This window comes from Siphateles boraxobius, unplaced genomic scaffold, assembly GCF_051911475.1.
Source record: "Siphateles boraxobius isolate OS27281-9 unplaced genomic scaffold, OSU_SipBor_1 15, whole genome shotgun sequence".
In the NCBI taxonomy this organism is placed as follows: domain Eukaryota; kingdom Metazoa; phylum Chordata; class Actinopteri; order Cypriniformes; family Leuciscidae; genus Siphateles; species Siphateles boraxobius.
The window spans coordinates 422,123-435,000 of NW_027508755.1; the positions used below are offsets into that span (position 1 = coordinate 422,123).

At 43.0% G+C, this 12,878-nt stretch overlaps 2 protein-coding genes across 4 annotated transcripts in view; one reads left to right on the top strand and one right to left on the bottom strand.

Moving 5' to 3' along the window:
- Window positions 1-10,518, top strand: part of gprc5ba (G protein-coupled receptor, class C, group 5, member Ba) — a 42,900-nt gene extending 32,382 nt beyond the window's left edge. Inside the window, exons 5-6 of one of the 2 annotated variants that reach the window (XR_013203918.1) lie at window positions 5,863-8,861; window positions 8,937-10,518. Coding sequence is in view for 1 of the 2 variants with exons in the window: in XM_077230588.1 (XP_077086703.1) it covers window positions 5,863-5,907 (45 nt within the window). In the remaining variant the exon portion in view is untranslated. Of the gene's footprint in view, window positions 1-5,862 lie in introns of both variants that reach the window. The other variant, XM_077230588.1, reaches the window with a different exon arrangement.
- iqck (IQ motif containing K) overlaps window positions 9,459-12,878 on the bottom strand; it is a 51,054-nt gene continuing 47,634 nt past the window's right edge. Inside the window, exon 8 of one of the 2 annotated variants that reach the window (XM_077230590.1) lies at window positions 9,459-11,939. In XM_077230590.1, the coding sequence (XP_077086705.1) occupies window positions 11,776-11,939 (164 nt within the window). In that variant the 3' untranslated portion in view covers window positions 9,459-11,775. The remainder of the gene's footprint in view (window positions 11,940-12,878) is intronic. The other variant, XM_077230591.1, reaches the window with a different exon arrangement.

A 12,878-nucleotide genomic window follows, 5' to 3' on the forward strand; every position in this document is an offset into this window, starting at 1 on the left:
TTCTTTCAGTGGGACCCTTTCTCACTTCAACACCAGCTGAACACATTCTCATTGGAGAGACATGTTGGACCGAGTACCTCTCCAAAACTAGAAAAGAGATACTCAGCCCGTGGGCGAGATTACTCTCTTCCAGTTGACCTGAAGACCCAACGGGCTCTGGAGCACTCGAGGGGAAGGACACTGTACTGATACTCCACCCTTAGACGCAACACACAGGATGGCCTGCGGTGCGGGAGGTAGAGATCTGAAGCACATGTCTTTCAGGTCAAAGCTGCAGACCAATCTTGGGCCAAGATGGTCACGACCCACCACCTAGTAGCACGAAGAACGAGTTTACAACTGGCCTTCGTACCGGCTGGAGGAGCGGCTATATCAAATCCTTCGCCAGCAGGATAAGATAAGCACGCACAAGTCAGGAGCACTGCTCAACACTCGGTGTGATGAATATCACTGAATTTTCAGGAGCACGTCTGCTCAACACCTAATGTGATGACTATCACTGACTTGAGCGGGGTAGCCGAGCCTGAGGTGGGGCAGCAAAGTAGAGAGAGTGGTGTTAGTGTGCTGTGCAACACTTACCTGTCTCCACAAGCGGCAGGGGGCGCGTGAGAAGGCGGATGACCGGGTCCTCGAACGCACCAAGCTGCCTGCTGGCGACCAAGGGGGAGCTGAGGGGTGTAAGGCTATACAGGGTCACACCCGCCAGACTGGCCCTCTTGGGACCCAGGAACAGATGAAATTGCTCTCTCTTTGAAGTGTGGGTACCGCTTGCTCCGCTTTTTTTTTTTTTTTTTTTAGGGAGCCAGCGGCGGAACAGACACACACACAAACAAAGGCTCCACCCGGCCCTCACCCGGGGGGAGGGAGTGATCGTGCCACTCCAAGAGCATCTCATCCATTCCTGGGCGGCCCGCTCCGGAATGCTTTCGCTGTCGCTTGCCACCTGGCTTGGCAGCGCCTGGAGCGGGCTGGGCGTCTCTACTGCGGCCGGCTCCCTGCTGAGGCCTGGGTGGAGGCTGCTGCGGAGGCCCAGCAGGAGCGGCGGCCGGAGAACGCCCACGGCGACGAGCAGGCGGAGGAGCTGCCACCGGCGGCGGGTGGAGGCAGCAGCTGGCCACCGGGGCAGGATGTGCCGGATGACCTCCGTCTGCGCTTGAGCGGCAGAGAACTGTTTGATGCAGTTCTCCACCGCGTCGCCGACCAGCCCAACCTGGGAAATTGGGGAGACCAGGAACCGAACCTTGTCCGCATCCGCCATACCAACCAGGCTGAGCCAACGAAGGCGCTACTGGACCACCAAGGTGGACATCGCCAGACCGATCACGCACGCTACGACACCCGTACCCCGGAGGGTGAGGTCGGATGCAGTGCGGTGCTCACCTATGAGCGCACGGTCTGGATTACCCTCGTGCATGCCATGGGTGCCCTAGCCTGCAGCAACGCCATGGCACGCAAGAGGAAGGGGCTTGCCCACAGGCTTTGTAAGCTCTGCCCGTCGGAACGGACGAAACTCACAGGCCTTAGGGGGGAGACGAGGATCCCCCCAAAAGGCAGCGGCCGCCGGACACAGGTGCACCTGTGTCGACAGACCGCTCCAATGGAGGGACACCTCGCAACCCTTCACCGTTCCTCCATCAAGGGTAATGAGGGGGAAAAGCTATTCAGGCAGTTTCTGGCAGAGAAAGATGCTGTTCACCACCTGATAAGCTCTCCATGCATTTCGGGAAAGAAAGGCACTGGGGCGGCGAGCTGAGAACCAGCGCGGCCCGCCCCAAGATACCAAACTCCAGATTCCAACCGAGACTGAACGGGACACGGTGGAGGTTCCACTCGAGCCCGGCAGCCTCGGCGGCCCGTTTCAGCATAGCTGATAATTCTGGATCCGGCTCGGGCAACATTGAACTCCCGGAGGGAGACAATGCAGCCGAGTCATCATCTCCAGAAGTCAGCTCACCCTCTGATGCTGCAATCGGCGTCCTGTCCTCCAGGGGAGCCCCGAGTGAAACCGCTGGCCCACCCATTACAGATGGACCAGCAGACAACACAGGAGGCTCCAGTGGTTGCAGTGGAAGGGAGGAGTGAGGAGCCCACAGGGAATGGTTACCGGGCGGGACATCCAACACTATCCTCCGGTCACCCATCCCACACAGCACCCGAGGGTGGGGCATGGTAATGGGGACTCGCTCTCCGCGAACGAAGGCGAGTCTCGCCCTCAACACTGCGACAGTCATGTTCCCACAGTGAAAACATGAGCTGTCCACAAAAGCTGTCTCAGCGTGCTGTAAGCCAAACACGTGACACAACAGTTGTGACCATCAGAGAGAGACAGGGAACGACCGCACCCAGAAACGCACGGGCGGAATGACATCTTGAAAAAGACGCAAACGCACCCGTGTTGCTCTTTCAGAAAATAGGACCGTCACCAGTGCCGGAGCACACAGGGAAATGACCGCGGCAACACTGAACAGAGAACTGAAACAGTGAAGCACTCACTTTTCCGCCCTCTAACCAGCCATCAACACACACAAACATTTAGAAATTTGTTGCTGTTAAAACAGCAGTTGAGAGCTCAAAGCTCGCGATCACCGCTGCACTCGCGCTGTAGAACACCAGCACTGGGAGAGTCTTCCTGAAGAACACCGACACACTCGCTCGTTGTAGACAACAGCACTCTCAGAGACATCAAACGATCGGCTCCGAAGCGAAAGGCAACTAGTGCGTGCATCCACTTCCGTATTTATACCCGCGCCGCGGGGGCGGAGTGTGTGATGCGAATCACGCACGCCAATTACATTGGCTCGTTCAATAGTACTCGAAGATGATAGGCTCCCTAGCGTGATCCCATTTCAGTCACGTCGACTACGTCCGACGTTATCGACTGAAAGGGAACTAGGGCACTTTCAACAGGATTCTCAGTGGGTCTGTCATTGAGTGGGGAGAATCTGTTTAATGTTTAATCGTAACGGAAGAGCTGTGTTTTGTCCCGTGACTACAGCGTCTCACCATCACGCAGTTGCCCTGCTGCACGGGCTCTACAGCCAGAACCGAACAATGTACATGATTTCCATTACACGAGAGTAGATGTTAAAACTTCATGCTGATTTGTACTCGGCTTTCGCCAAGATAAGCACCAACTAAGACATAGCTTTACAGTAACCTATGCTTCTCCATCCATTTGTGCTTCTTTCAATATGGTGATGTAAATCTCCTTCTGTCTAGTGGTAACATGCGTCAGCACACACAACGGCTGTAACCACAGTGCGGTCCCCCCATGACAACGACCCATCTCTAGGGTCTTCAAGTGGGCACCTTCCATCCTAAGTGTTTCGTCGACTAGCCCACGACACCTCAAGAGGGCTCGACAGTGACTCTGGCGTCCCAGAGTCACCCCCCTCCGTCCCCCACTCAACTCAGCCCAGCTTACTGACCTCTACATCCTTCCTGCTGCTGAGACCTAACCACAATCTCTCCGCAACCCAACCATACGCGCCAACCCGTTTGACTGAGGCTGTCGAGCCCCACTGGTGCGTTAATATGCAGTTTCAGTGGCAACGGTTCCGTATGGCATACCACCTACAGCAAAACACAATATCTGCCCAACCACCCGTCATATCACGCAATTTGTAACCTATACAAATAAAGCAACAGACTCTTCAAGTTTTCAAGAGTTCTATGAAACCGTAGCATGGCGCCCTGTACACAGCCAGCTAGAATCTTTCTGTCTCAACCACAGCCAGTTGCTGCTCCTTTCTGCTGCTTCAGATAGGTTCTTTACTGTGCGACGCAACTCTTGGCCACTGAATCCGACGTCTCTGAGGAACCAGTTTGTAGAGTGTGCCACAAAACCTCGACAACCCACTTCCACTGGATAAACCTGGACTCTCCATACTCGCTGTTCTGCTTCAGTGGCCAGATGAGCATACCGCAGTTTCTTCCTCTCATATGCCTCATCTACCGCATCCTCCCATGGCACTGTTAACTCTATCAGTTGAACATTATACAATATACAAACTCTATACAGAGTTCACTAAACTAGTCGCATCCAAAGTAGTATCTAAAGCCCTTGCATTCTTACTATCCTTAATTAAAGTTTGGATGCGTGTCTCTAGTTCTAAAATCTTCTCCGTCAGCCTGACTAATTCCCTGCATTTATCACAAGTTAAGCATTCGTCGCCGACAGAGTAGATACATGTGACACGAAGAAGATGACATTACTTACCGTGTTTGTTGACTGATCCAACTCACCACGGTCTTTAATGGACTCGTAAAAGGCGCGATTGGAAAAGTTAGAAAGCACAGATGGCAGGTTAACAGGCTAGCGAAATGCTCACGTGTTGTGCTAGCGATAACTATTTAGTTAAAAGCTAGCGATATCAGATTAATGTGATAGGCAATATTAGATAATATCTGATATGGTGATGAGTACGTTTGTAACAAACTTGGCTTGCAACTTAAGTAAACCAGTAGTCACTTAAAAGTTCAGGGCACTAACAAGCATGAAAGGGAAAAAACTGAATCAATACTTGAAATCAGACAAAGATAGGCATGAGCAGGTGAAATTCAGATTGTCAGGACCTTCTGCACAGACTTCAGAACTTCCACTTCCAAGGAACCTTTATCTGTGTGATACCAGACATCTAGTCTGGAACTGATTTTGTCTGGAACTGATATTGTCTGTAACTCATATAGTCTGAAACTCATCTTGTCTGAAACTCATCTTGTCTGGAACTCATCTAGTCTGGAACTCATCTTTTCTGTAACTCATCTTTTCTGTAACTCACCTTGTCTGGAACTCATCTAGTCTGGAACTCATCTAGTCTGGAACTCATCTAGTCTGGAACTCATCTAATCTGGAACTCGCCTTGTCTGGAACTCGCCTTGTCTGGAACTCATATAGTCTGGAACTCGCCTTGTCTGGAACTCATCTAATCTGGAACTCGCCTTGTCTGGAACTCATCTAGCCTGGAACTCATCTAGTCTGGAACTCATCTAGTCTGGAACTCATCTAGTCTGGAACTCATCTAGTCTGGAACTCATATAATCTGGAACTCGCCTTGTCTGGAACTCATCTAGCCTGGAACTCATCTAGTCTGGAACTCATCTAGCCTGGAACTCATCTAGTCTGGAACTCATATAATCTGGAACTCATATAATCTGGAACTCGCCTTGTCTGGAACTCATCTAGCCTGGAACTCATCTAGTCTGGAACTCATCTAGTCTGGAACTCATCTAGTCTGGAACTCATATAATCTGGAACTCGCCTTGTCTGGAACTCATCTAGCCTGGAACTCATCTAGTCTGGAACTCATCTAGCCTGGAACTCATCTAGTCTGGAACTCATATAATCTGGAACTCGCCTTGTCTGGAACTCGCCTTGTCTGGAACTCATCTAGTCTGGAACTCAACTAGTCTGGAACTCATCTAGTCTGGAACTTGCATCTTAAAACCTATTTCAAGGTTTGCGTTCTCGAGCTCCAGGCACTGTTTTGTGCAAATGAGCGGCCGGAGCGCATTAAGGGTTTTTTATAAGAACGGTGTTGTGTTAGCGGCCCCTAAGTTAATAACTAATGATCTTTGCAACGGAATGTGAATCAATAAAAAACTAACTTTAGCTGGAGAATACATTATTCTAGAGCTGCTGTAAAGCCAAACAATCTGTTACTTTAATTATCTATTATCACTGTAAAGCTGCTTTGAAACAGTCCATATTGTTAAAAGCGCTGTATGAATGAAGGTGACTTGACTTGACTTATGCGCTTGAGAGGTGTTTTTCCCACTTATGAAACACCACTCATCTAATGTAAATGTCTTTACTGTAAATATGCCAGCTTCTTATTGGCTAATTATTTTCTTTTTTCACAGGTTCCATCCGCCCCTCCCACATACACAGGAAGACAGCTTTGGTAAATGAGGAGACTGGGAAAAGGGTGAATGGAAAAGTGGTGCAAGCTCCTGAACTGTAAGAAAAACCTCTGAAGTGAATACAGACTACAGTTAGAGACAACGTCAATAATCGCGGATGTTAAAACAGGGCAACTCTTTGCATTATCAATAGTTGTGGTTATTTTGAGTTGGTGTACTGGGAAACTATTTATGCAGTTTCTCTATTAAAAGCATTAACAGTTTTTAATTACAACAGTATTTTCAGCAGCATTATCTCAGATGATTATGTGTTTTGCTTTGGCTTCAGATTCACCCTGAAGTCATATCAGGCTCTGTAAGTTACAGATCTGTCTCTACTGCAGTAAAAGTTGGACATCTTATTCTATGATAACTGGATACAGTGCTTTGGTCTCTCTGGTCAAAGTTATTTTCTAATGCGAGTTGTCTGTGTGTGAATAAGTGGAAGCACTGAAGCAACATGCTGTGACAAATCTAAAGCTTTCTTCTGTGAACTAATGAGATCAAATCTCACTCAATTCTATATGAAATCTTAGCAACACCTTGTTGTAAATGGGTTGTATTTTTAATTATCAAGGTTCTTGCATTTGCCACTGGAGTTGCGTACTATTTCAAATGTTTTGATCTCTGCTCTGTTTTACATTTATACAATTAACCTCAGATACCTACTACTGATACCAGCAGGAATAACTAAGTTGAGATGACAGAGTGAAGGAAGTGAGGACATGTTAATATAGTTTTGGGAGTAGTAACTCAAAAAATGTCATCAATTACTCACCCTCATGTTGTTCCAAACCCGTAAGACTTTCATTCATCTTCAAAACGCAAATTAAGATATTTTTAATGAAATCTGAGAATGCTTAAATAATTCTTAAATTCAAGATGTTCATCATAAAAAAAACAATCGAGTCCCTTCATTAAATTTGGACTAAACCGCTCAATTCATATGGATTAGTTTTACAATCTCTTTAATTACTTTTTTAAGCGTCAAAAAAGATATTAATTTGTGTTCAGAAGATGAACAAAAGTCTTACGGGTTTGAAATTAAGTGAATGAGTAAATGATGACGGAATTTTCATTTTTGGGTGAACTATCCCTTTAAGACACTGAAAAGAATGACAACCGCAAGTATGTAATATCTACAGGAACGGAGATCAGAGAATTGTTGTAAGAGTTCATTTTTCAGACGGTTTTCTTTTCCTATGAGAGTGATAATGTTGTTAAACAGTTGTGTTCTTTTCAAATGAAAGTGTGTTGTGTTGTTGCTTGCTGCTTAGACTGTGATGTAACCTTCTAAAGGGACACTGAGCTGTAGAGAATAACTATGATTTGTTTTATAGTTATGCATGCAGAGTCCTATAGCACATCACATAAACTGATATATAATACAGTTCAGTATTAGGCTGTTTTCACAGAACCAAGTGTGAACATTTGGTTGGTTGCTTGGTCCAACTCGAAGCTCAATTTCACCCTCCTCCCCTTGTTATACAAGGTACAAGAGCCAAATAATATGTTGTTATACTCTGAGAATGCAAAGATGTAAATTCACATCATCAGTTGCTGGAGTCTATGTAAAGCTGTTAAAGTGAATTCAGGTGACGTTCACAGCTGCACAGCTGAGTTTGTGAAACTGAGTAAGCTGTTATTATTAGGGGCCGAGCACCAAGAGAAACCTATTGTGTCTTTAGTTTTCTTCTTCTTCTGCTCTTGAGTCAATGGCTCCCTATAGAACCGTATGGTAAAAAGTTATAAAATTTTGCACACTGATAGAGGAGAGTCTGAACATTAACCACAGCAATTTTAGAGTAACTCAGTCTATCTAGCGGCACCAACTGTCCAAAGTTTCACTTACATTTATGTTAATAACTTTTGAATGGCTAAAAACAATATTCATTTTTCCTCTGATTCCGTGGCTCAAGTCGATTCGATTGGCATTTTGCCATCTGATTTTCACTAAAATGGACTCAGATTATCTTCAGATCGTGCTGGCAAAAAGTTATTAAAAGCTTTTTGATAAACCCAACCGTTTTCAAATAACACGCGGACGAAGAGATATAGCCAAATTGGATGCGAGGCTTTATCTCCACAACACTTTAGCGTATTGAGACGAGTCTTGGTACATGTCATCACATGCATGACCTGAGGCTACATGCTGCGTTTCGCCACAGCGCCACCAACTGGTCAGGAGATATGTGAATGGTTTGCCCAAAAATCATAAAATTGGTAAATAAATAAAAAATAATTTGATTTAGTGCAGCTGCAGCATACTTAAAGCCTTTTGATTCACATTTGATTTTGAACGCATCAACGAATATGATGACATGGTGCTAAGCTGATTCTGATGCTGATGCTGTAACTCTGCAACGCTTTGCCAAATTAGACACCAAACTTTTGACACCAAAAGCCCCTTTCACACATACAGTCTTTACTGGTGAGTTAGAGATCATGTGTGAAGAGGACCTCTTCAAAAATACCGGTCAATTGGTTCTGGTAAATTACTAGTAATGGACATTGTAACATTAGCAGTAAATTACTGGTATTGTGCTCTGTGTAAATGCAGAATGAAGATTACCGGTATGATCATGTACAGAGTCAGAACGCGCTGACGTAAGAAGTCTGCTTTGGGACAATCATAAAGTTCTTATGGAGATGACTTGATTACTCAGCACTGTTGACAGTAAGCATTTAATAGTTTTTTTTAATGTAATGTGCGTTAGGTGGACATCTTGAGTCATGTCTCGCAGCTTTTACGTGTCGCGCTCGAGACCCAGCCTTCTTTTCTATTCATCAGCGCTGTGGCTCTGCCGTTACTATTATACGCATCTCCTGTTTTTAAAAGCAAAACTGCATACTGTTTGATCATCCTTATGCCTGTCACTCAGACTTCAAAAAAATGTTGTCAAATTGAGAACATAGTGAAAGTAAAGTGCGTATGCTCATGTTGGCGAATAAAGACAACAGCACAGATTTTAATCAGCAAATTCGATGGGGAATTTTGCCTTGAAATTATATGCCGAATCTGCGAATAACCATAGATTGCTTAAAATGCATCTGATCCCTCTAAAAACAATGTGAATGTTGTTCACCACAACAACTGAAGCAGCGAACTTTGTGAAACACAGCCAATACTTTTGGCCATGGCTGTATCGTCTTAAACTGAAATTGATGCACATTACAAACAACATTAGCATTAGCACACTCATAAATGCTTCTAGCCAGTAATTCTCAAACTGTGGTACACACACCACCCGTGATATTGATGTTTGTGTGCGTGTCTATGTATAACCCATGGTCAAAGCCATCAATATAGCCCGTTTACATAGCAGGATGAACATTATTCATGAAAACTAAAATGTCTGTCTCATCACTTGGTGCCATACATGGTCCATGGATTGTGTTTTTTTTCTAGTTCTGAAACATAGTTTGCTTGTATGTTTAATAGAGAAATTAACATTTATATGTCAAATTAATTGTCATGACCCCATTAATGTGATTAACTAGTTGTCTCTACATTTCAAAGTAGCGAATAAATCCGTTGGTGGAGGTCTACAGGCTTATCAGTTGCAGAAAAAATATTTATTGTCAAAAGTGTCAATGGAAAATGCGAACCATAGTGAAACTGGGACAGTTGGCCTGTGGTTTCATGAACATCAGGATCAAATCAAATAGCTGTCATGACATCTCATCCAGTATCTAACATCCATTTACAGAAGGTCAAAGCAGTAGATCAATACATTGTGTGTGTTCACATATAGTTGCATGGAGTATCTTTGAGCACACACACACACACACACACACACACACACACACACACACACACACACACACACAGTTGTTGCATTCGACGTGTGAGAGAGCAGTTCGTAACACAGGACACGTACTTTACATGTTGCATTCTCAGAACAGGGATGCTATAGCACACGTTAGCATGAACTTCCTTCTTGTACGGTCACTTTGTTTTTTCTTTTAGGCCAACTACTGTTGGAGCAACATACGATGAGAATATTGTTGAATACGTTTAAATGTGTTTACCTACCTGAATAATAATAACAACGTACAGTTTAATGGCACAGACATTTGAAGGTTATCCTTCACTACAATGAGAATCCCAGTTGTAATGTGTTGATGAAACATTAGTTTGTTTTTAAGGTGCAGTTTCCCTCGACACTGTCCAGAGTGACTGAAGAGAAAGCGTTACTTATTAGGCTCTTTATATTAATATATCTGTTGTTTATGTTGTTTTGTCAAGCTCCTGTATATGTGTGTGTATATAATATGCACACATGACGTGTTTGTCAGGGTTTACATGACAGTCATAAAATAATCTGTATATTTTCACATTTTCACATGACTGAAAATAATGAGCAAGGCAATGCCAGCTTGATATAATGAGATGACGTTTTTTTTATGTCACCTGTGTTCATTAAATTAACAATAGTGAGATATGCACATATCTGTTCCCTGAATCTTTCATACTACTGAATTTCCCTTGTTTCTGTATGATTCACATATCTCCCCGAGACTCGATCATCTGGAGCTGTTCAGTGATGCAGCATGTCTATGTTTGAACATTTCCCCCAAAAACAATATATATGGAATAAAACCATTCAACAACCAGTGACTGTGTGCTTCCTGCTGAATTCAGATTAATGTAACTGATCGACTGCTATTGTTTTGTTAAAAAAAAAACTTTCCATGACTGTGATTACCAGATGAGTATTTAATGGATAGTTCACCCAAAAATGTACTCTCCCTGAAGCCATCCTAGGTGTATATGACTTTCTTCTTTCAGACGAATACAATCAGAGTTATTTAAAATAATATCCTGGCTCCTCCAAGCTTTATAATGGCAGTGAATGGCCGTTTCTGTTTATAAAATACATCCATCATAAAAGTTAATCTATCCATCATAAAAGTGCATCTATTCATATCATGGTTAGATGCACTTTTATGGACTTCTCTCTTTATCTCTGTAAAGCTGCTTTGAAACAATCTGTATTGTAAGAAGTGCTATATAAATAAAGGTGACGACTTCAAAACAGAAACGACCATTCACTGCCATTATAAAGCTTGGAAGAGCAAGGACATTTTTTAATGTAACTCTGATTGTAATCGTCTGAAAGAAGAATGTCATACACACCTAGGATGACATGAGGGAGAGTAAATCATGAAAACTAAACCTTTAAGAGACAGACGGATGAACAGATAGATAGATAGATAGATAGATAGATAGATAGATAGATAGATAGATAGATAGATAGATAGATAGATAGATAGATAGATTTACATATATTTACATACATATAGCAATTGTAAGTCGCTTTGGATAAAAGCGTCAGCTAAATGAATAAATGTCAGAGGTCGCACGCCTCTGGAGCAACTAGGGGTTAAGTGTCTTGCTCAGGGACACATTGGTGCCTCACAGTGGATTCGAACCCAGGTCTCTCACACCAAAGGCATGTGTCTCATCCACTGCGCCATCACCACCCTATCTGTCCATCTAGATAGATAGATGGACAGATAGATAGATGGACAGATAGATGGACAGAGGATGATAGACGGACAGATAGACAGATGGATGTCCATTTTTTTTTTCTTTTCACATAAATGAAATAGACGGGAATCCACAAAAACGTTTATAGTGAACACACTAATCACCAATTGGGTTTTATAACAATCATTCAAATACATTTTTGTGTAAATTAATAGCTCATTGCATTTCTTTCCTTTTTTTTACTGAAAGCAGATTGTTTCCCTGGCAAAAAGCAGAATATGTAAGCGCATGTGAGGATCCATCTTCATGTGAGAGGTAATGCAGGAGTGTCTCCAGCAGATCTCCAGTGTTTCTGCTTCAGGAGAGTTTAATCTGAGCTGTCAGTATTCCTCTAGGACTGATCTGATGGGATCTCCAGTAGGAGTGAGCAGATCTGCTCTGGGAGGAGCCGGTGTCGGTGTCGACGTGACTCTGCTCTGCGGTGTAGGAGGAACCACCTCGATGGACACACACACCTCATCCAGCTCAACCAGCTCTGACCACACTGACAACACACACACACACACAACCGGTGATCAGTCAGTGTCACAAACACACACAAAACTTACAAAAAGACAAAAGTTATAAACTGACAAAATATACAGTGAAAAACGGGAGAGATAAGTATTGTTTGTGTAAAGACGCCAGCTTTTTTTCTGAAACTGATGTGTGTGCAGTGGCTCACAGACAGTGTGAGAGTTGATGAGGATGGTTTATAAATATCAGAAGTGGTTTGATAAAGATGATGTCACAGAATACTAGCAGAACTTAAGTTGACTGATCTCAGCTTTACAAACTCTTCTGCTCCACTCAGACCTGCTAAACCAAGCAGACGACTAGCATTTAATATAAATAGATATAACAGAAAATAACAGATAGAGCGTTATAAAGCCAGCATGAATGAGCATCTGCAGATGACCAAGTGAAGTATTTACATCGAGTTTATAAGTAATATTATCATGCTACCATACGTTTCAGCAAAATTATACAGTGATACACTTTTAAAAATTCTCAGTGTAAAACAGGAATTCATTTATATACATGTTTGATCTTTAATTGGTACTAAGAGTATTTAATACACACACACACACACACATATATATATATATATATATATATATATATATATATATATATAATATGATGATTTATTATCAATGTTGGAAACAGTTGTGCTGCCTAAAATTTTTTTATAACCTGTGATTATATTCATCAGTGAATCCTGAGAAAAGTAATTTAGAAAGATCACTTTTTAGCAATGTTACACATCTTTTTAATTTTTTCCAAAAAATTACTGACCCAAACCTAGGTAGGTTAGTGTGTATTGTTAGAAAATATTTCTATTTAAAATAAATGCTGTTCTTTTTAACTTTTTATTTATCAGTGAATCCTGAGAAAAGTATCACAGGATATAAACAAATATTAAGCAGCACAATTTTTTCCA